Source organism: Pleurodeles waltl, chromosome 8 (assembly GCF_031143425.1).
Source record: "Pleurodeles waltl isolate 20211129_DDA chromosome 8, aPleWal1.hap1.20221129, whole genome shotgun sequence".
NCBI lineage: Eukaryota > Metazoa > Chordata > Amphibia > Caudata > Salamandridae > Pleurodeles > Pleurodeles waltl.
This window is the reverse complement of record NC_090447.1, coordinates 1306289062-1306314103: the sequence shown is the minus strand read 5'-3', so window position 1 is coordinate 1306314103 and position 25042 is coordinate 1306289062. Positions and strand designations below refer to the sequence as shown.

The 25042-nt window shown below is 43.1% G+C and overlaps 1 protein-coding gene across 3 annotated transcripts in view; it reads left to right on the top strand.

Moving 5' to 3' along the window:
- The window catches only part of ZMYM2 (zinc finger MYM-type containing 2), an 851515-nt gene that overhangs the window by 153065 nt on the left and 673408 nt on the right, over nucleotides 1-25042 (top strand). For all 3 annotated transcript variants that reach the window (XM_069202286.1, XM_069202285.1, XM_069202287.1), the window contains exon 4: nucleotides 13864-14026. In XM_069202286.1, the coding sequence (XP_069058387.1) occupies nucleotides 13864-14026 (163 nt within the window). The remainder of the gene's footprint in view (nucleotides 1-13863; nucleotides 14027-25042) is intronic.

Here is a 25042-nt window from a genome sequence, read left to right as displayed (position 1 = left end):
AACCTGCTCCTTCAGACCCACTGTCACAAATGCCACCAGACTCAATAGAGGCTTCTACTGCCAGAAAGAGGGCTAATAGCCAGGCTACTGGAGAGACTCCTGCACCAAACATGGAGAGTTAAAAGCTTGATGCCGCAGGCAGGAGAGTGGCTGTGCAAGCAGCAAATCTTTAGCGTATTGCTAATTCGCAAGCCTTATCCTGTAGGTATAATAAAGCTCACTGGGACGAGATGGAGAATCTCCTTCAAGATCTCTCAGAGGAGCATTGCAAGCGTGGCCAGAAAATTGTTGTAGAGGGTCAAACAATTGCAAATAATTCAGTTACCTGTGCACGAGATGCTGAGTGTTGATAAGGCATGCATGGCTTAGTTGCTCTGGCTTTAACGCAGAGATTCAACAAGCTGTATTAACTATGCCTTTCAACAACACCTTTTTGGTCCGTAAGTTGACTCTACATTAGAGAAGTTAAAAAAAGACAAGGACACTGCAAAGGCCATTAGGCTGTTTAGTCCCAAGCACAAGGGGTATTTTATTTATTTTTTTTGCCCAATGTATAGAGGGAGTTACAAATCCTCTACGATATTTGACTTCTCCATCTCCCAAAATAAGCAAGCCTCAAGCTGTTACAGCAGAGGCTCCTTTAGGGGTACATGCAGGGGCAAAGACAACTCCCAGGGCTCAGCTTCCACAACAACGCATTGACTACCTGAGAATGACAAAACCCCATGTAACACCAGTTGGGAGACATCTTCAGTACTACTACACACAATGGACAGATATAGCATCGGTCCTTTCCGTTATCCAAAAAGGTTATTGCCTGGAGCTTACTTCCACATTTCCCAAAACCTCTCCTCCCCACACACAGGTTATCTCAAGGAACAGCTTGCACTCCTCACAGAAGAGGTACAGTCTCTTCTTCTAGAGGGGGTGATAGAACAGGTTCCATCCCAATATCGCGGGACAGGAGTACACTCACTATATTTCCTCATTCCAAAGAAGGATAGGTCACAGAGGCCAATTTTAAATCTCAGGACTATTTTGTATCTCAGGCCTCTAAACCAATACATTCTTTCAGAACATTTTCACATGGTCACTCTTCAGGATGCCATACCACTCCTTCAACAGGGCAATTTCATGACAGCACTAGATGCATATTTCCACATTCCCATCCACCCTGCACACTGCAAATATCTAAGATTTGTGGTTGCGGGCAATTATCAGTTCAAAGTCCTCCCTTTTGGAGTCACACCATCTCCCAGGGTATTCACCAAATGCCTATCAGTTGTCGCAGCACACCTCAGAAGATTCAGGTCTTCCCACATCAGTGACAGCATGCTACAGCAGTGCCAATCCCACATTCAAATCACAGTAAATCGCTTTCACAAGTTAGGGTTCCACATACAACCCCTTCAGATTCAACCATACTTCTCTCGTAGGGGATTTCCATGTATAGTCATAAGCACTGAATAGTTCTGCGCGCCTGCGGGGACCCCGGAGCACTGTTGTGTAATATATTCTTAAGTGCAATCATCAGCTCCTTGACAAAAAAGGTCTGTGAAAAACACTTAAGAATAACAATGTGCAGCCTATGTGAACAGCTACAGAGGCCAAATTGTTAGAAGAAAAAACAGTTGTAGTGTAAATTCACGTTTAAACCTCAATTTATTCTATAAATACATAAATAAATACATTCTCATATTTTATTTACACCTCTCATGAGAATAAAAAAATGTAGGGCAGTGTAGCCCATAGGCTGCCATTATACAGAATGAAAATAGAGCTGTGCCTTTAAGAAAGTAAAGTCTTCCTGTTTCCCATCATGCACAGCAAAAGGCAGTTGCCTCAGTTCTTTTTTCCAGCTCCTTTCTGACAGGACCCTGAAGCATTGAGCTCTACCTCACAAAATCCTTTTGTGACAGAAATGCATTTAAAATCTTTTGAATTTCAATTTCACTCGACGTTTTTAACATTGAGTGATCATTTTCTATTTTTTTCTGTTAGATTCTGACAGAATTTTGAAGTTTTTCTACTTCAGAAATGCCTTCACTGTTTGACAAATGCCCTTCTTGTGGCAGAAAAAAGGCCAAAACAGATCCACATCGGGTCTGCATAATTTGCCTTCCATCCAGCCACAAACCGGAGTCGTGTGACATCTGCAAAACCTTCTCCAGAAGGACCCTTCGTGACAGGGAGAAGATCCGACTCCAGGCGAAAGAGGACAGGAGGAAAAGTGGTCATTCTACCACAGAGCGAGGAGAAGGTCAGTCTTCTACCAGGGCTCACACTGTTTCCTCTATAACTCCGACCAGACCGGCTCAAAAACGGCACAGGTCTCCGACGACGTCGAGGGCGTCGACGTCGAGGCAAGGAACGGCGCCAACATGCTCGCCGTCGAGGAGTGGTTCGCCGGCGAGAAAGAGACATCGCTTGCCGTCGACGCCGATTTCGCCGTTGAGACAGCGTGGACTTTCGCCGTCGAGATCTGGGTCGCCGTCGACACGGCGAGGACGTTCCACGCCGAGGAGATCTGAATCCGGCTCGCCGTCGACACGACGAGAGCGATCAACGTCGAGGGGTGCTCGACGTCATAGGCGTTCACCGTCATCACGGCGACGTCGAGGGTCGTCGTCGAGAGATTCTCAACGGCGAGAAGAATCGACGGCGAAGGGCACTCGCCGTCACCGTACTTCGACGTCGAGGAGTGTGTCGACGTCGAGACAATCAAAAAGACCTAGAAGGGTTTATACAACCTCAGAATCCTCGGCTTCACTCATCCTCCTTCCAGCGTCTCCACAACTCTCTCCTCGACAATCACCATTGCCACAGACGGCGGTAACACCTACGGCGCCTCTTCCGGCTCCTCCTTCAGAGTCTGTTTTGAGGACTCCAACGCGGTCTGTAAGACGTTCGGGACATTCCTCTAGACACTCTTCTTCCTCTCGGCACCGTCATGAATCACAGAGATCTCAGCATTCACATCACAGGCGTTCTTCTTCTTCTACACGGGACTACTCTCCAACCCTATCGGACTCACCGTCCCCGAGAGTGTCCCCCATAGATGATGTGAATACGTTCCAGGAGGTCTTAGTACGAGGGGCGACCAAGCTGAACATCCCGCTGGCGGTACCTGCCCCATCGACGTCCGTGATCTTCGAGACCTTGCATCACAGGACATCTTCCAGACCTTTGCTTCCACTGGTTCCAGGTCTCCTTGAACCAGCAATGGATATTTTCCTTGCACCGGCCGCAACAAAGTCTGCTCCTTCCAGACTTATTAAAAAATATCGTCCACCAGAACAAGATCCTCTATTCTTGAGGTCAGACCCAGTACCTGATTCGGTGGTCATAGTAGCGGCAAAGAAACTGCATTCAACCTCACCGTCTTCTTCTTCGCCTCCAGATAAAGAAAGCAGAAAGATAGATGCTGCAGGACGAAAAGTATGTTCTACTGCAGCCGTCACGATGAAGGCAGCCAGCGCTACTGCGTTATTAGGGCGATACGACCGTGCCCTCTGGGACTCTTTAATGCAGTTTGCGGAACATCTTCCTAAGGATAAAAGGGAAGATTTCCTGGAGGTCGTGGGTGAGGGAGCCATGGTTTCTAACCAAATTATAAGTGCTGCAGCTGACTCTTCGGTGCTATCCGCACACAATAATGCACACGGGATAGCGCTCAGAAGGCATGCATGGTTGAGACTTACATCACTCAAACCTGAAGCGCAGCAGAGAATACAAAACTTGCCTTTCTCGGGCTCCACCTTGTTCGGTTCTCATGCCGATGACGAGATGGCTAGAATGAAGGCTGAACTAGATACCCTGAAAGCGGTAGGCATGGAAAGACCGAAAGAACAAAGAAAGGTTTTCCGGCCATATCAACGACGACTTTTCACCCACCGGTATCAGTCGCCACACTGGATGTCTTCGCGCCCCCAGCAGCAGCAACAACAGCAGCATCAAAGGGGTTTCTCCACTCAGCGAAGGTCGACAAGGGGTCGTTCAACACCTCAAACTCAGGCAACTCGACAGGCTCCCACGTCTGAGCCCTGAATCTTTGCTTCCCCCTTCTCCGTTATCCACTCCGGTAGGGGGAAGTATCTCAAATCATCTGGACGAGTGGCTACGCATCACAACAGACGCCTGGGTATTGAATATTGTGAGACATGGTTACGCTCTCAGATTCACCAGTTCTCCACCATCTGTTCCACCCAAAACAGCCAACCACCATCTCGAAGCTCTACAGTTAGAGGTCAATATCCTATTGCAAAAAAGAGCCATAGAACCCGTTCCCATCAGCCAACAAGGGAAGGGGATTTATTCGAGATATTTCCTTGTACCAAAAAAAGACAAACAAGAGTTTCGTCCCATCTTGGATCTGAGGACAGCAAACAAATGGATTCGCAAAGAAAAATTCAGGATGTTAGCCTTACACCAAATTTACCCACATCTACGTCAGGGCGACTGGCTCTGTGCGATAGATCTTTGCGACGCTTACTTTCATATCCCAGTAACCAAGAAACATCGAAAATTCCTAAGGTTCACCGTCGGAAAACGCCATTACCAATTTGCAGTTCTACCTTTCGGCCTAAAATCAGCGCCGAGACCTTTTTCCAAATGCATGGCGGTAGTAGCCGCCCACTTGAGGGAACAGCGAATATTCGTCTACCCCTATCTAGACGATTGGCTCATAAAGGCCTCCAGTTGTCTCGAGGCACAACAACATTTCGAATGGACTCTACAACTGCTGCAAAAACTTGGTCTTCAAGTCAATCTCCTGAAATCTACAGCAACACCTGTTCAGAGGTTGCATTACTTAGGGGCCATTGTAGATACCAGGCTAGGAAAGGTGTTTCCTTCGGAGGAACGACGGTTATCGATTCTCCAAAAGTGCAAACAACTGCAGGAAAGACCTCAAGCCACTGCAAGAATAATAGCTTCTCTACTGGGCTCGATGGCGTCTTGTATCCATCTGGTTCCCAATGCTCGCCTCCATATGAAACCATTGCAGGAAAATCTGGAGGATCAGTGGTGTCAACTGAGGGACGATTGGGAGAACAAAGTCCTTCTTTCTCCTCACACCCTACAATCCCTCAAGTGGTGGTGTTTACCCAGCAATCTCTTGGTGGGGATTCCTTTCCAACAACGGCCTTAATCTCAAACCATCGTAACAGATGTGTCACTGCTCGGATGGGGGGGCGCACATGGAACATCTTCGAGTCCAAGGCGAGTGGTCACAGAGAGAGAGTCTCTATCACATCAACCTGCTGGAACTTCGCGCAGTCCACCTTGCGCTCAAAGCCTTCCTTCCCTCTCTGAGAACGGAAACTCTCCTTCTCCAGACAGACAACGTGGCCACTATGTACTACGTGAACAAACAAGGAGGCACCAGGTCCAGAATTTTATCCAGAGAGTCTCAGACAATCTGGCATTGGCTTCTAGCCAGGAACCTGTCGCTAGTGGCAACTCACCTGCCCGGCATCCAGAATGTTCAAGCGGATGCCCTCAGTCGGGTAATGGACGAGAACCACGAATGGGTACTATACGACGACGTCGTCGTTCATTCCATTTTCGCACTCTGGGGTACCCCCTCTACAGACCTATTCGCAACCCCAGAAAACAAAAAATGCCAAAACTTCGCCTCCAGATATTACCATCCAGGGACATTGGGGAATGCCCTATGGATAAGCTGGTCAGGAGCATTTCTTTACGCTTTTCCACCGCTTCCCCTGATTCCGGCGGTCCTCCAGAAGCTGTCCAATGCTCAGACCAAAATGATCCTAATTGCTCCGGAGTGGCCACGCCAGTGGTGGTTCCCAGACCTTCTTCACCGGTCACTCAAACCACACATCAGGCTACCATATCGTCCGGACCTTCTCACGAAGTTCAGAGGGCAGATATCTCATCCCAACCCCTCATCGTTGAGTTTGGCAGCATGGCTCCTGAGCTAGTGAAATATGGACACTTGAACCTACCTCAGGACTGTATGGAAATTCTGAAGGAAGCAAAGCGCCCTTCCACACGATCAGCCTATGCAAGCAAGTGGAAGAGATTCTGCATTTGGTGTTTACACAATAACATTGACCCGGTTTCCTGTGGAGAACAATCTATCCTGCCATACTTGTTAAGTTTGGCAAAATCGGGCTTACAACTGTCGTCAATAAAAGTTCACTTGGCGGCGGTAACGGCATACAGAAAGAGTCCTTCACAAACTTCCTTTTTTCGGATTCCGATTATTAAGGATTTCCTAGAAGGTTTAAAGAAGGTTTTTCCTCCCATTAGAAAGCCTTCTCCTCCATGGGAACTGAACGTTGTCTTATCACGTCTGATGCTGCCGCCATTCGAGCCGATACATAAGGCATCGCTGCAGCATCTCACATGGAAAGCTGCTTTTCTGGTGGCAATCACTTCAGCGCGTAGGGTCAGCGAAATCCAGGCCCTTTGTGCTCAGGAACCCTACACGGTTTTTCATTCTGCAAAAGTGGTAATGAGAACTCATCCAAAATTTTTACCTAAGGTAGTCTCCGACTTCCATGTGAACCAAACAATTTCATTACCGACTTTCTTTCAGAATCCAGCTACTCCTGCTGAGAGAACTCTGCACTCTCTGGATGTAAAGAGAGTCTTGAAATTTTACTTGGACAGGACAAAAAGCTTATGAAAATCACAACAGCTTTTTATTAACTATGGCCCAATCAGAACAGGTTTGGGCACATCTAAACAATCTTTATCCAGGTGGATTGTTTCATGTATAATGTTATGTTATCAGTTAGCAAACAAATCCCTTGGTGGTAGGCCAAAAGCCCATTCTACCAGAGGGAAAGCAGCTACTGTAGCCTTGATGAGAAATGTCCCTTTAGCAGAAATATGCAAGGCTGCCACTTGGAGGTCGGTCCATACCTTTACTAAGCATTACTGCCTTGATACAGACGCTAGGGCAGATGCGCAGGTTGGACAGGCCTTGCTCAAGAATTTGTTTGCATGATTCATGTTTTCTCAGTATTCTTATGTCTACTCCACCGCGGTTATGGGGATGGGCTTGCTACTCTATTCAGTGCTTATGACTATACATGGAAATCCCCTACGAGAGAAGGAATGGTTTCTTACCTGTAACTCCAGTTCTCTCGTAGGGGTATTTCCATGATAGTCATAAGCAACCCTCCCTCCTCCCCGGTGGAGTTGACATAGAACATGAATATTATTGAGGTTGGTACTCCAACAAATGTTTTGTTTCTTCATGTCAGGTTACTAGCCTCCAAAAAAGAACTGAGGCAACTGCCTTTTGCTGTGCATGATGGGAAACAGGAAGACTTTACTTTCTTAAAGGCACAGCTCTATTTTCATTCTGTATAATGGCAGCCTATGGGCTACACTGCCCTACATTGTTTTATTCTCATGAGAGGTGTAAATAAAATATGAGAATGTATTTATTTATGTATTTATAGAATAAATTGAGGTTTAAACGTGAATTTACACTACAACTGTTTTTTCTTCTAACAATTTGGCCTGTGTAGCTGTTCACATAGGCTGCACATTGTTATTCTTAAGTGTTTTTCACAGACCTTTTTTGTCAAGGAGCTGATGATTGCACTTAAGAATATATTACACAACAGTGCTCCGGGGTCCCCGCAGGCGCGCGGAACTATTCAGTGCTTATGACTATCATGGAAATACCCCTACGAGAGAACTGGAGTTACAGGTAAGAAACCATTCCTTAGGGGCCATCCTCAATATGCAACTGGGGCTGGCATACCTCAATCCAGCTCCCATACAAAGTTTTCACATCTTCCTCAGTTTCAGCAGAATCTCACTCCCACAGTCAAAACTGTCATGAGTCTTTTAGGGATGATGGCATCCTACATTGCCATCGTCCCTTATGCCAGAATTCACATGAGTTCACTACTGCAATGTCTGTCTCGTCATTGGTCTGTCACAGGGTCACCTTCAGGATCTAGTGTTGCTAGACTGCCAAACTTACCACTCTCTGTAGTGGTGGAACTCCACCAACTTTTTAAAAGGGTGGCCGTTTCGAGACCCTGTGCCTCAATTTGTCCTGACCACGGAAGAATCCTTGACCAGCTGGGGAGCACACCTACACAACCTGGCAGTCCATGGCCTTTGTGATCACATACATTGATCCATGCACATCAACTACCTAGAACTTCAAGCGGTACTTCTAGCCCTGAACGTTTTCCTTCTTGACCTCACACAAAGTTGTCCTAGTCCAGACGGACAATATAACAGCAATGTATTATCTACAAAAATGGGGGATTGGGAATCAGGGGGGAAACATGGTTGTTCTAGTTATCACAACTGCCGCAAATAATATGAATATGGGCTCATCAACACCACATTCACCTATTGGCAGAATATCTCCCAGGAACAGGCGACTTTGCAGACATGCTCAGCAGGATGCATCATCAAGTCCACAAATGGGAACCCCACTCACAAGTCCTTCAGAAATATTTTGGAAAGTGAGGAACTCCTCAAATAGACATATTTGCCGCAGCAGAAAACGTGAAATGCCCAAACTTCGTGTCAGGGTACCCTCGCTCCCTGTCCAAGGGCAGTGCTCTTTGGATGAACTGGTCAGGGATATTTGTCTGCAATTTTCCACCTCTCCAACTCATTCCGTTCCTGATTCTCAAACTCACACAAACCATCTCTAGCAATGATACTGGTAGCACCCACATGGGCACAGCAACCTTGGTTCACAACACTTCTGCATCTCTCAAGTTCCTCACAAGAAGCTCTCTAACATGCTGGACCTTCTCATGCAGCAGCATGGACAGATCAGACATCAAGCCCCCCAAATCGCTCAACCTTACGATATGACTATTGAAATCAAAGAATTTAGTTACCTCAGTTTACCTACTGAGTGTATGCAAATTTTGAAGGAGGCTTGCAGACCACCAACTAGAGCCTGTTATGTGGCAAAATGGAAACATTTTGTTCGCTACTGTCAGTCCAAACACATTGATCCAATTAAAGCATCTGTCCAAGATATTTGTTCCACTTGCAAAAAGCCACGTTGGCTTACACTTCCTTCCGGCTACACCTTGCAGCCATAGCTGCATACTTACAAAATAGAGAACATACCATATTGTTCAGAATCTTGGTCATTAAAACCTTAATGGAAGGACTTAAGAGTAATCCCACCTAGACTTCCTTCAATTCCATCATGGTATCATAACATTGTACTCACTAGGCTCATGGGCCCTCTTTTTGAACTACTTCACTCCAGTTCCTTTCATGGAAGGTAGCTTTTCTAGTCACAATTACATCCCTTAGGCATGTCAGTGAACTACAGGCACTAACTCTAGAAGAACCTTTCGTTCAAATTCAAATACACAAAGACAGGGTAATCCTTCACACAAACCCAAGATTTCTACCAAACGTGGTTTCTCAATTTGATATCAATCAAACCATTGGATTGCCTGTTTTTTCCCCACATCCTGATTCAATAGCAGAGAGAGCGCTACACACTTTAGATGTAAAAAGAGTACTCATGTACTATATTGACAGGACAAAAGAGTTTAGGAAAACCAAACAACTTTTTGTAGATTTTGCTTTGCCATTTAAGAGGAATCCAATGCCAAAAAATGGCATAGCTGCTGCTGAGGCAAAAAAGGCAATTCCTGTGGCACATTTCACTAGGAAAGAAGGTGCTACTAAGGCATTTTTGGGAAATATTTATTTGGCTGACATCTGTAGAGCAGCTACCTGGTCAACAACGCACATATTCACAAAGCATTCTTGTGTAGATGTATAGGCACAGCAGCAAGCAAAAAATGTAGGGCAGGGTGGCTTAAGGACACTTTTCCAGGCAACTACAACTCTCACAGGCTAACCACCATTTTTTGGAGGGAGTGCTTTACAGTCTATGCAGGGCATGTGTATCTACAACCACACATGCCATCAAATAGAAAATGTTACTTACCCAGTAGACATCTGTTCACAGCACGTAGTGCTGTAGATTCACATGCTTTGTATTAGGCCCTATCGTACAGAATGAACCCACTGCTTTTTTGTTTTAAGCTAAGCAGTATCTCTTACTTCATCTTGCTCTCTTCTGCAGACTCCTGCCCAGTGAGCGCACCTCACAAGCCCTGAAATATGCTTTTTTTATGCATGTACTTGTTTATTTCATTTGGCTTTCCTAGTGCAGACAGAGAGATCATGAGTTGGTGTCGTGTATGGTCTTGACAGAGTAGGTCATCTCACTGGTCTAAACTGTCCATCACAGTCTGTCCGCTGTGAGGTATTAATGGTGATATCTGCCTGTGACCCCTCTCTTTGTTTTGGACTCTGACTAGGTTCGAGGTGGATCACATACTGCCTCCAAGGTATTAAAGAGCTTTGTTGTCAGCAGAATGAGTTAAACTCAAAATAGAAGCATGTAATCCAGTTTAATGGCATGTCCTTTTTGTTTTAACTTTTAATAATTGCTCTTTTTTTTGCACTTTTGGTATTATCCGAAAGGTTGAAATGTGCATGGAGTTGTACTTTTAAAATGTAGTATCCAAATCATAGGGTATGGCTCTGAACGAGGGTGCAATGACCTGTCTTGTCGTATGAAAGGCAGAAAGGCCAGGCTCTGTGACCCAGGAGCGAATCAAAGTGTCCAGAAAACATTTAGCCCTTCAGCACATTCTGGAAATCCCACTAGACTAATGCTCCACTATTATCTCTGAAGCCCCCCCCCCCCCCCCCAATCCCCCGCCGGAAGGTGTGTAGTTTAATATTTTACTGTAGTTTTGTGACGAAGAGGCAGTCATTTGTATTGTCCATTTATGCCCCCCATTGGTAATCCTCACCTATAGGAACATAATTCACCTTCCTTTCCTCATCATCGAGTGACCGCTTAATCCTTGTGCCATCCTCTTGAGCCCATTCTGCTCCTTCTCAGATTGTCTGGATAAGAGCCACGGTCAAAGGGTCTTAACTGCCAGCCACAGGTGGGCCCAGCAGCAATACAGTCAGCTGTTGGTACTGTGGAACCACTGACTAGCTTAATTCTGATGGGCTTTCATCTTGTGGCTTCTCAACTTTTTGGAGACTTAATCCTCCTCCAGTCATTGACAGGGCACTTGTTGTCAAACTTCATGGCAGAAGTCTCCCATGTGCCAGTTCATGATTTGGCACTTACCCTCAAGGTGTGCTGCACAGTGCTACCAGGTTCACAGTTAAAAGGAGATGAGGCAGTTGCTCGCTGGCTTTAAGGTTTAATGAGGCACTTGGTGGCATGATGACCAGCGAGAAGCGCAGAAGCATCAGCTTCAGTAACCTGCACTGGTTACTTATGATTACTGGTCCGCAGCTCTGTTTATTCCTTCTCCAGAGCTTCTATCTTCAGGCTTTGTGCAGGTGGTTTTAGAACTGCTGTACTATGCAGTAGACTCCTTGGATGTAGGATGCGTTCTGCATCTCTGGTGCCTCAGAAATCACTAATCTGCTGTGCCTACCAGGTGGCATTGGTCATACAATGGACTGGATGACACTAGCTGAGGTAATTTGTTTGTTCCTCTGTCAGGGTTAGCCATCTTGGTGTGTCCCACAGGAGCCCTGAGGCTTGGCTGTAGATCCAGAGATACAGGCATTTTTAAGACTCCATTGGGATTTCATAGCGAGTACTAGCTTGCTGCTGCATACCTCCCATTTAGACACAGTACAGCGGTTTGGTCCTAATCTGTGTTTTTAACCACAGACTAGTTATTGTACCCAGGGGTAAAGCTGAAGTTCAATAGAAGATCCTCTAGAGTGTTGTTAACCTCATTAAGGTTCTAATTCCACTTTTGTTGTGTTTTTTAAGCAAGTTTCAGGTTATTAACAGTTTGTATTTTTAGCTTGTTCGCTGGAAACATCGCTGTTTTTAATCACTTTCACTATTTGCTTAAGCTTTGACTGCTTATTTTCGCCACATTGAGAGTCACAACCTCGGAGACTTTTGGCTCTTGGAACCCTGGAGTGCAATAGTATTGTGCCCCTGTGGCACTAATTACAAAAGTGACCACATAGAATGCACTCCAGTAATGTGTACTTGGCCAGAACCACGAAAAAAGGCCACGACCACAACCATGTCAAATCAGTTTTGAAAGGGCATAGACATGACATGGTATGGTTGTGACTTTGGCCCAGTATTCTCCCATACATTATGTTCAACCATACGTACACAAGGTGCAGTTTTTATAGCATGAGGTGTTGGATCCCAGAACAGTTGGCCTTTGTTTCATTGTCCACATGTCCTATTGTAGTAAATTAAAAACATTATATATTTCAAAATAATTCCTTAGTATTTTGGGTATGCCACTGTCTGAGATTTAATAAGTTCACATATATTGGAATGTTTATTTGTATAGTATTCAAACAATACATAGCTTTCCAGTTGTATTGATTTTAGTTTTCAGTGCTGTGCGAATCATGGCAGGAACACCGGAATAAGTAATTGTCCACTGTCCATTGCTTGTTTTTTTCAGGTCTGCTTTGAAAGCTATGTTTTACTTTGAGGTGATGGGTCTAGGGAAGTGAAGCTGTAAATTATATTTCTTAATGATCTTACATTAAAGTTAAGGATTCAAGCCTCGTCTCTAATTTTTCCTTTGCAATTATTTTCATTATTATGTAAATTCAGTCAGATGTTTTTCTGGTGAAATTGGGCACCCTTAATTCAGGAGGACTATAGAATGTTTTCTGATTTTTAGACTAACATTTTGTTTTGGGTTCACCCGGGGTTTTCTCATCGATTTGTTTATTTTCTTTGCTGTTAATTGCAACTATAAATAAAAAATCTTATCTGAGTGATATGAGAAAAATGCTACATTTTGGCTAATTTATCGAATACCATTTCAAAGTAACTCTACAATCCCCAACCTGGAAGGGCTTTGAAGGAGGGGTTAAAAAATTGGGTGGAATAGGACCTGGAAGGGTAGAATGAGTCCTTAAGTGCAAGATGTCAGACCTGTTTTTCACTCTAGGGGGAAATGCCTTAATATACAAGTGCTCATAGTATGTGGTATTTAAAGTATTTTGGGAACTAGCCATAAATTGTGAAGAATTTTCATAAAATGCACATCTGGACAAATATTGCTGTTGGAGAACTAGTATTGCAAGTGAGAGCTACTTGGTGATTTAGCATTCAGTTTTAGTCCCCTCTGGCAAGACTGAAGTTGTGCTACCCAGAGGAGTTTGCAGTTGATCTGTTTACGCCCAGCACCCCAACAACTGTTTTGTGCTTATTTAATTTGTGTAGAAGTGAAGAGAGCTTTGTGAGATACTTGGCGCAAGCTGATTATGCCGTAGGAGCTGCTGCAACTTATCGAAACCAAGAAGCTCAAATACATGAGGAAAATCTTAGGTTTTCATTCAGAGGAGGTGTGGTCCTGTCAGTTCAGCTTGGACCAGCCCTTTTCGGGAGCTTACTGGACCCCTGTTTTTATAGCTCCTTTAACTGTTCTTTCCAGGTTTAACAATAATTGAATTGAGTGATATTCAAGTTTCCAAAGTATTTTATGAAATCAAGAAACTCCATTGCTTTTTTGATTTGTTTGTTAGTTACAAATAAAAAATCGTAAACATAGTTAAATGCATTTGCCTTCATTCCACTTCTTCATATTTTTTGCTTATATTACTAAAACAATGTTCATTTTTTGTCACAATGGCTGGGCGTTTGTGTAGCATTTATTAGACTTGTAGAAAGCAGTTTTTAGCATTGCCTGTGCATTTAGAACTTGAAGAAAGAACCATATGTGTGCATTCCTTTTAGTTTCCCAATTGTTTAAACGTTTTGAACATGTTTTTAAGCTTATGATTTTCTATGAATATTTTGCATTGTATTTTTGGAGAGACCTAACATAACATCTTCTCTTTTAGGGACATAACAACCATGAAAGGTACCATAGTTGCTCAAGTTGATTCCAGTGAGTCCTTTCAGGAGTTCTGCAGCACATCCTGCTTGTCACTCTATGAAGATAAACAAAATTCTGCAAAGAATTTGAACAAGTCAAGATGTACAATTTGTGGTAAATTAACAGAGGTATGCTAACTGAAGAGTAGTTTGCTGAATAAGTATTACTTGTGTGCACACAAATGAGCCCACTTACATAGACTGGTTTCACCCCTCTCTGAAAAGGTGCACTCGTTACTTAGATAATTTCACGTAACCATTGTGATTGTATTGTTCCTGCGATTCACTCTCAGGTTGAATAGTAGCTCAAAGTCTGTTCATGGGTTCCTGGGGCAGCATTTTGTCAGCATCCATAATCTTGTAGCCGAATGGTAGGTGAGTGATGGGTGGTTAGTGGGTGTGGTTTTCTGGGGCTAGTAGATATTCATGGAGGAGTGCTTGAATCTAGCCTATCTTGAGAGCTTTGGGTGAAGATGTCCTGGGTGAGGGAGGCATGGACTGTGTGAGGAGAGAGAGCATCCCCAGACAGCTTTGAAGGTATAACATGACTTTCATGAGAAGTGGCTTGCAAGGAGTTGAGCATGTCCGTGGGATCTGTGAAGGCCAGGGTTTAAAAGGCTGAATGTTGTGGAATTCTACAGAAGGGGTGCACCTACGGGATAAAGCACGCTTTGTGTATTTGGATCGTCTATATTTTTTTCATTGAAGATGTGGTTGATGCCATTGCACTTATCTGTGTAGGGAGTGAGCAGTAGGAGGGTATGGCAGAGGTTATTACACTGCTTGTTACAGTGATCGATATTCTTGCAAAGTGTTTTGCTTCTCTTGGTGGCTTCATTTATTGTGTTAGTATAATACTTTTAATTGTCTGATGTGATAAATTGTAGGTAAGTCATGCGGAGGGGCTCGGGAGCTAATTAAAGCTACTGTTTATCTTCTATTTTCTTCCCTGCCCTCAGATCAATCATTTGTTAGCAAGGTCTTTAGAATACCAGGGTGCTGAAGGCTTTGCCTTGCAGATGTGTGTTTTAGTTAGGGTGTGGATATATATGTAGTTTTCCAAGTGTTGAAGAGGTTTCAAAAAAATTTTTGACTTCAGACCGGGAGTTGATAGGGTGAGAGATGAGTTCAAGTGTTAGGTTGTCTACAGAGAAGTCTATGAAGAATCTGAACGGTTGGCCTTCTGTTTTATGTTCATCTTGGTTTGTTGGTAGTTCCCTCAGCAAGATTAAGAATGGCAAAGTGTTCCATCCAGTCCATGGATATAGGAGGGTTGCACTGGATTTTGGTGATATTGAGAAAATAAGGTTGATGATTTAGTCTTAAGTATGTAGATTGTGAAATGCTCTACCAGATTTAGTGTAATGATGAGGTTGAAGTAGTTGGTTGTGTTTTTTTGTTTTTTGGTCTGGGAGGCTGAAGTCAGCCAAGAGGGTGGTGTAGGCATGTCAGATAAATGAGTATGTGGTGAGTTAAGAGAAATCCTTACTGAACTTTTTCTGCCAAGTAGGTCTGTAGATGATATAAAAAGTGGTGATCTGAATTGCACTGGGCGGGAAAAGACATGCTGTCAGTTTAATGGAGGTGAGTGTTATTTGCTTGCCTAGGGTGCAGGACTAGGAGGACTTATGAATGACAACGAGGCCTTCTTGTGTGCACACTCCCACGATGGATGCTTTAGCTAGTGGGAAGGACACTTTGATGAAAAAGGAGTAATGCTTGTGAACGATAATGAGGTCTGTAATAGCTGGCGGGTTGTGTACTTGACAGTTAGTGCTGGAATGCGTATTCAGTGGTTTGAGGGTGTTTGGTAGCTAGTGGGATGTGTACAAGGGTGGGTTTTTGTGTTTGGAGTGGTGGGTGAGGCACTTTCTTATATTTTACCTTGTAGGTTTCAGTGGAACAGAGGTTGTGGTCCTAGGCCCTTCCTCGTCCTAACAGGCCCAGCAAGATAATGCCCTTGGCTGTGTTCAAAGTTTACTGGGGGGGGCACCTGGGAGATGAAATACCCTAAATATTTGATTGAAGTAGGGAGAAGACAGGAAGTGATGTCACTTCCTCTGCAGATGGATGATGGGAAACGTTTTTGCAGTGTGTGCATCAAAGGACTTTTCCATCTCTCAGTGTTTTGTCTCCTGTATGAGGTACACAATGGTTCTTACATCGAGTGTACATAGGGCCTTTCAGCTTGTATCTTAAGCTGCTGGCAAAAAATGGCTTGCTAACTGAATTTATTGATTCATAATGAAGTGTGATGCCATCTTTGGACTGAAATATTGTTTGGTTTTCATATTTGCCCTTGTGTAGTTGTTCTTAGGAGTCTTGGATTGAGCCCTGTAGCTTGTGCACCGTTTGAAATAAGTTATTGCAAACACAAAGGCAGTCTTCTGCCTCACTTGTTTCTGATATGTTTATCCATCGTCTCAAAAGGCTGTCTCATCAGTTGTGCTAGATGTTGACCACATGTCGAAGTCCATTCTTCTAGCAACCCTGAAGGAACCCATACAAATCTGTTTTTTGACAGCACGGCAGTCACAACCTAATGCTAACCATATACATCGACTTGACTTTTGGTTTTCCCCTTCAAAGCATTGGTTTTAGTCAATTCACAAGCGTAATGCCCTTACTAACATTCTCCACCCAACACCCCCCCCCCCCCCCCCCCCCTCTTGGATCCTTTCAAGTGATGGCTTGTTGGAACGTGTTTGGTTGTTTGGGTCAAGCCAGCTTCTACGCCTTATGTAAATCATTAGGCTGCATGCTGTCGCCTTGGTCCTGGAGCTCAAACATATTTAACTACTTAACACTGTTCCAGAAAACCTTTTATGCTGGGCCTCTATTTGCACCAGAGAGTATTTTGTTTATACCCCTACACTTCCCCAGAGAGTTTTGTCTAGCCGATGATGAGACCTGCTACTTAAGTTATTTTGTTCTCAAGAAAGAGCTTGGCCTGTGTCTCCCATTCTGATCCTCCGTCTTCTGCACTCTTTCATCCGCAACAAGTTGAAAATGTTATCTCAGACCTCATGTGTGCCGACTTTAGGTAGTGTCCCTTGATTAGAAGGACCCATATTTTCACAGATCATCCACACGGGGACTGTATCCTATGTTAATGCGTGGTTCTGCCATTCGGACTACCATCAGCATATCAAGTGTTCACAATGGTAGTTGTGGCACACCCTCTCCGGTTGAAGGTCTCTACATTGCTGTATTCTGACTGGCTTCTGAAGGCGGGCCTACCACTGCTCTTGTCTGTCCCACTGACGTCCACTGTCTCCATACTGTTCGTCCTGGAATTTTATATCAATCTCTTGTCACACTGCTATCTTCCCTAGCATCTCCTCTTCATTGATGTGGAACTGGACACTCTCCCTTGCAGCCTTCATGCTGTTCCAATGAGATCCTGACATATATGCTATGAACCTGGGAGCGAGTTATTCTGGTCTGGACAGTTCTGTCATTGCAGGCTGCTTGCATCCTGCATCTTGCTAGTGCTACTCTTTCACCAAGCATTACCAGGTACACACTTTCACCAGACATTAATGCTGGTCAGTTGCATGCCCTTTTTGCCATATCTGTGCTGCATGACTTATTGATTTAACTGTATCTTCAAACATTCCACCTGGGGTTACTGCTTTGTATTGATTCAAGAGGCAAAGAATCTTAAAATAGAAGTATTTATCAAAAGAAAGTTATTTGCCTTTGGTAACAATCTTTCTGATAGATACTGTTTTTAATTGCAGATTCTGTACCAATCCTGGTCCCCTTCCCATTCTGAAAAGTGGCCCTGTGACTGTCATAAAGTCCCAAGTTGTTTCTGATGCAGATGCAGTGCATCTTTGTCAACCGACCTGCCTGCCTCGCCTGTGCTTCAGAGCGTTTAAAAAAAGAGGATTTGGATGTGACAGAGGTGTGCCGATTTGGCACCTTTTGCAACTGTTATGTTGTCTCTTGAGTGGTTTCAGAAACTGAGGTGGAGTTGTGATACTGCCTGCCAGTGCAGGAGAGCTGTTGCAAGGTTCATGCCCACTGTCTGGCACCTGGAAGGAGGCTCATCCGGCACTAAACAAGTACCGCAGGGGGGGGGGGGGAGTAAGTCTTTACTGCGTTTGTGAATTCTTATGTCAATTTGCAATATTACATTGAAAGCATTAAAACCCTGCTTCTCAAAGATCACCACACCACCTCCTTACCTGTTTCTTCAGTAGTAGATTATTGCGACCTAATTTTATATGCTTGTCAGTTCCTGAACATTAGTTGCAATGTAGTTGCACTTTCCTTAACAGGAAAGATATTAGTGTCTCTAAGCTGAGGCACAGTGATGACATGAGGTGCGTTGTTGTGCTGATCCTATGCGTCTGACTCCATGGTTGCAGCTTGATGCTGACCATCAGGTGTGTTAAATGGGCATGTCTACATAGCATCTTGCTGGAATCTCATTTAGGCTTTAAGTCTTTGTTTACAATCTGTATATCAGTCTTTGTACATAAATTAAAGTCATTTGTGAGATCTTCGTTGATTCTGTAGCCTACTTTTTCTAGTACTGACCAATTCAAATTCTCCTCACTGATCTTTTTCAAGTAATATGTAGTGGTTTATGTTGCAGCTCATTTGCAGCTGATAATATTCCTATACTTATTGATTTTAGTTTTGACCTCTTCGTGATCATGCTCACTCCTAATGGGTCCCTGGTATAAGTCTGCGGGAGGTTCTGTGACTTTACATACATTAGTTAAGAAAGGAATGTCTAGTTGTAGAGATCAGTGACTTAGATGCAATATTTCTGTGGAAATTATCACAGTGATATACATATTATAAAATAAACTATTGGTTGTGGAATTTGACAAACCATCTACTTGTCCATTGGACAGGCTGCTTCATAAATCTTCTTGTCCTGTAAAAAAAAAAAAAAAAAAAAATCAACTTGTCCCTTTGGTACCATGTAGTGCAGCAACAAATTATTGCAGCACTCATTATGTAAGAGCTCTGATAATAGCCTCTCTGATTATGCTTACTATATCATGACTTGAATACCAGGAATTTCAAGCCCTACTGTAGCAATATTCTTATTTTGCTATCTTTCCACAGATCTACATACGGGGGTGGAGGAAGCAGTAAGCAATAGTTCCATGGATGGAATGCCTTTGGGTCTGCAAACCTACTTAAAGATTTTCACCAGCTCTTCTCATATCTGTTCTCATACTAACAAAGGTTTAAAATTTACTCCTGACAAGCTCAAAGGTAGAAGTTCTTCCAAAGTTGGGGAAAAAAGTGGTTGGAGGGAAAGAGAAGTTGTAAACGCTTAATAGATTTTCACATCAGCAAATCTACCTATGCACAGTTGCTCATGCTAAAATGCAGTTCACAGATATTTTCTAGGAGTACTATTTCCTGGCCTACTACTGTAAATTCTTGTGAATTCATGAAAGCCACTAATGCAAAGACATACACCATGGGTGCCTTTTTGTGACTTTCTTTAAGAATTGGGAACCTAAATAGGTCTGGCGTTAACAGACATTTTTGGGTGATTTAGTAACATTTTTCACTGGCTTTGTCATAAAAGTGGGACAAACCAGGGCAAAACTTGTGTTGCACTGGAAATTAACTAAAAGTAACACAAAACAGCACAAAGCACTGCTTTATATTACCCAGCGTCAAGGGGGCATTACTTAGGTGTTCCCATGCAACTACCCACACTTTTTGGCGCAGTACCCTATCAAAAATGTGAGACAAGGTTTTGTGTAAAAAAAAAAAAAAACAACAAAAAAAACACCTTTTTAAAACTAGGCATTATAAGGAGAAATGTTGTTTTGCCTTTCTTTTCGTGCTTTGCGTGTGTGCAGTACCATGCAGCGCACACAGAAAATTGGATACGTTTTAAATGTTGTTTGGGCATTGTATTTTGTATTGGAAGGGAACCCTTTCAGTACAAAACCTATGTTAGACTCTCGCACATGCCCTTAAACTATGACACAGAGGTGTGAGTCGAGCACGGCAGCAAAAATCTACGCTGGCGTTAGGGACAGGGGAGAAGAGCCATATCTTTGTTGATATGATGCTTTCCTGCTCCCTCACTGTCAGGCAAAACAGTACAGCATATTTGGCTGCTGAGCTGTGTTGCCTGACAGTTTAGTGAATCTGCCCCATTCTTTTGATTAAAATTCGATTTATCTCTCTATCCATCTATCGGCTAGCTTTAGTGTGAGTGATAGCATTCTTGTCTTCCACAAGGAGCATACTGGCACGCAAAGTACTTTTGTTCAGTGCCAGGAACTACTGTGGCAATATGTACTTTTTGAGATCAAAATGTGTTTTTCTGTTTACAATATTTGTTGCAATGACCAGGGCCTGGCAGCTCCCACAATAATAACGTGTTACAAAAGCCATGCCAAAACAAGACATTCATTGACAAAAGCAAAAGGCTGTCCACCAATGTCGGATAGGTTGGCTTTGCCAGTGCTTGTTTATTTTTTGATTCCCATAATCTTATTGGCAGTAGTTACACTAATCTTCCGTTATGAATGTTTTTGGAGAATACTAGCATGCATCAACATATTTGACTAAATTATGCTTCAGAGAAATAGTACCTATGAAATTTCATAGTAATTTAGCGATTTTTTTTTTTTTTTTTCTTTTTTTTTTCTACTTGCATTTTTTTCTGAACACTTTATTTGAAAGTAAAGAATCATCAATCTTGCTTTCAAGCTTCTGAAAATATTTGTGTCTAATTAGAGAGCATTCTTGGAGCATTTTACATAGTCTCAAATTGTTTAACTTCCAAACGGGTGGACCCTTTTTTTTTTTTTTTTGCTGGAACCACTGTCTGTTCAGTGTGACCCTACAACGTTTTTTAGAGTGTTCACCCTAATAATAAAGGCTTTGTATTATTGAACAGTAAATACAAGTTCGAACAGCGTTAATATAGGGACACAAATATTACCTCAATTGCAGACAGTTTCCTTCCATGGAAACTGGCAGCCAAAGGGTTTGTGCTGCAGGATGTTGGGCCTACTTGTCCCAAGGACAAAATAAACCAGAGAACTTGTTGTCTTTGACCCAAAACAATGTGTCTTGGGCTATATGAATTCCATACCCCCTGAACTATGGTTTTGCCTCTCTTGAAGGCAGAGCTTTTCATAACATTGTGTGCCAATGTTCAGTATTCACCAGCATTTGTTGATCTTTTGAATTGAATAGATTATGGCATGTAATTTTTATCAGCTTTGTGCATCTTTTATGAAAGTGCCTCTCAGTTTGCTTTAGCTTTGTAGCACATCTGCAAATTCAGTATGAATAGTATCTGGCCTATTTGTGCTTGTTTTTCAAATCTGCTCAACTCAACACAGTTGTTTTCAGCTCACAAGTATCGGCCATTTTAAAAATTGCCTTCAATGGCGTTTGGGTTTTGCCGGTGAAGTGTTAACTAAATATCATGGTCCTCGTCCTTTGCATATAACTGTCATCAACTTCCCATTTATTTTAATAATAAGGATATCTGTATTCTCTTCTCATGTTGTTATTGAACGTCCACTATGTTGTCTCTCCAATTATTTTCCATTTCTGTCTCCTTTGCAATGATTTCTGCTAACATAGAATCAGAGTTGTGGTTACTTTTTTAATGATAATATTAACCAAAAACTTGTATACTACAAAAGAAATGTATGACCAGTATTTCTTGAATACTGAAAAATAAAATCAATTTTGATGGATACTACTGAATGCACATTCCTCACCTTTGGAATATCCCAGGCATCACGCTGCATCCAAAAAACATTTCTCTGTGCAGATAGGGATTGCTAGCCCCATCTCTGCACCGTCACAGTAACATCATTGATGCCATAAAACACCCCTGGAGAATCATTCTCTTTTTTACATGCCAGCTATGTTTTGAAGCTTGCTCGCCTCAGATTTTTGTACCTTTCTTCACTCTTCAATATTTTTTTTGTCTTAAACATTTTTCACTACTGTGAAGCAATGTCACTCCTTAAATGTTAAGACTTTATGCCCTGCAGGCACTGTAATGGGCAAATGTCCATCACCTACGTGCACAATATTGGTCTTTGATGCCTTGATTTGGACCACAGTGCAGAGTTGAGAGTCTTGCAGGTTCATGCACTCCATAGGCCGTCAAAGTAAAGGGAGGCCAAGCTCTTAATGGCCCAGAAGAAAATGTTGTCCAAAATGAAGTCACTCCAGTTATGATACTCCAAGTCCTCCTGCTGAAAACACAAGCATCAGCGGCTCCACTACTCACAGCGGGACCACTACTCAAAAAGTAATTCACTAAGGCACTGTCCTAAACCTCAGGACTCCTTGTCAGAGCCAGAACTGGTCCTCGTTCCCCCTAGAGGTCCCAGTGCCTCTGGTTATTTCTGAACCAAATGCTGGGCCTTAGACCGGACAGCTCCTTTACCCAGGCTGCAGTCTTGCCTGCCCTAGCTACTCCTGGAACAGATCCTGGTCTATTGGGTATATAGTGCTTATATTTCTCAATGCTTCTTAGTGCTATTCCTTTGCTTTGTTGGACATAGCACAGTTGTCGTTCTGAACCTTTCAGGAAATTTCCATATGACTTCACAGAGCTGATAAGGGACGGAAAAGATGCAGCCCTTCTAGACAAAGCTAACTCTGCAGCCTGGTCTATGGGAAAGTCTGTTGCTTTTCAGGCTACATCTGGTTGAGATACCTTAGCTTTTCCATGTCCAGATAACCTTGATTGATCTTTCGTTTTCATGGCTCCTGCCCTTTTGGTGCAAAAGTGAATTGGCTGTGGAGAAGTTTAAATAATACAAAAGGGCACCACTAGGTCACAGGTTTTTCCACAAACAGCTGTGAAACTACCATCAGTTGCGAAGATTTGTGTTTCAGTTAGGGCTATATTCATTTGCAATATGACATACAGGGAGAATAGGACACTGTTTAGCAGGATGTAGACACCAGTAGAGGAGATAACACTTTACCCAAGCAGATCTTCTTCTCCAGATGACATTCCATTGCATCATAACTTCATTAAATGAGAAGCTGGCATGTATAAGATGTAAATAACTGCTAATTTGAATTTGTTTCTGTAATTTGCTCTAGATACAGTTTATTTTACATTTTAGGTCTTGACTAAAGATTGCTTAAGTTTGCTACCCTAATGTAATACAAAATATCATAAGTACAGTATACAAACATACACAGAGGGACTTTGGGTCAGCCTTGTTCCCCCATAGTTTTGTTCAACTGCCATAAACATTGTGCTTCTGCTCATCGCAGTATGTCAGCCCACTTCAGCGTTGGCTCTCTGGCACTGAGACACATGGCAAATATTATGACCACGTGCACATCTTTTAATGGAGCGTACTTCACTACTGAGTCTAGTGTGCCAGTACTTTACTTTTCCGATGGGTTTTCTTTCTGTTATTTATCTCTTGGTGTATTTTAACTGTTTTTGAGTTGCCAGTGGTACCTTTGTGCCAATGAGAATAAAAAATAATAATCCTGAGACATGCATTAAAAGTAAACTTTTCCTATACCTATTTTATATACACCTTCCTCCTAGTATACATTCACACTCTTGTAAAAAGAAAAAAAAAAAACTGCACTCCTTCAAAGTCAAAGAGAAGAACCTCCTAGAAGCCCGTAAACGACAATTGATTTCCTTCCAGGGAGCTACGTGCCAATTATTTCAGGATGGGACACCCACCGCTCTGAGGAGACTGTGATTTAAGCCAGTCATGGATTACCTGAGACATGAATGGGTAAGGTACAGATGGACATATCCATTCAGCACTTCCTTTGACTTCCTCAATAAACTTCACCACTTTACGGGCCTGAAAGACACAATAACTTGTCTAGAGATCAATGCTCCAAAAGCCAGCTATGATACTGAAACAAGAAACGACCGACCTACCGATCAACCACGAGCAACGACAAGTGGACAGTGGCAGCAGCAATGTAAAGGACGATGAACAGGCAAGCGAACAATATGCGTCAGCAATCACAAGATGCTGAGAGTTGGAGGCTACTCCGGAGAGGACCATCAATCTCAACCGAACAGAAAAAAGAACATTAAGTGATGGAACTAGCCCTTAAGCTCCACTATCAGAACGATGGGTGGAGGTTCCCCAGAGAGAATACTGGCCCCATGTGGCTGTCTTCATTTGATCGATATTATAGACTGCCGCTGGACTTGGGAGGTCCCTACTAACTGTAACCTGTGTCTTGGCAAGCATCTACTTGACCTTCAGTAGTAAAATGCGAAACTGGACCGAAGTCCCCAGGAAATATACTGCAAAGGTTAAATTCATCTGTTAGCGAGGAGCTTTGGCTCCTAAGTATGTTATAGTTCTTAAGTTTTAAATGGTTTATTAGGGCATGTCGGGTAGTGGACTGGAAAGATGGAGTATGGTGGTTGGGATGGGGGAGCAGAGCTAGAGGCAGTGGGGGGGAGTGATCCACTGTTAAACATCATCAACTGCAAGACCATTACACTTTAGAAGGAAGAATTTTCTCCTATCTATGGCAGTTGCAGTAGGTACCTGGAATCTAAAAGACCTCATTTGCCCCCATAAGCAAACTAAATTCTGGAAATAGCTACTGGATTGTAGGTTTGACATTCTGGCCTTACAGGAAACCCATATGAAAAGGTCAGAAGATCATAGGTTAAAACACAAGCCTCTCCCCTTGATTTATAGATCATCAGCCACAACCAAGCATGATGGAGTAGCCCTCTTGTTTCATTCTTCACTCACTGTTCACTCAACACAGTTCAAGACAGACAAAGAGGGAAGGATATTGACGGTGAAAGGAACCATGCAGGGTCGTTGCTGTACCATAGCTGTGATATATGCTCCAAATGTACACCAGACATAATTCATAACTGCTTTTCTCAATCAGTTGGTGGGGTTTGCCAAAGGAGAGATGATAATACTTATGTAGTTTGGAACCCTGCATCCACAGAGGTCACAAACAGGAATATTCGCTCGATCCCTGCAGCAAGAACTCACGCAGTTAGGGCTCCTAGACGCTTGGCGAATAGCCCACCCCACCACTAAAGACTACACATATTTCTCCCATTCCCATAGGACATATTCCCGAATAGAATATGTATTTGTGAGCCAAACACTACAAAAGGACATCTGCTCAGCCACTATTTACGCT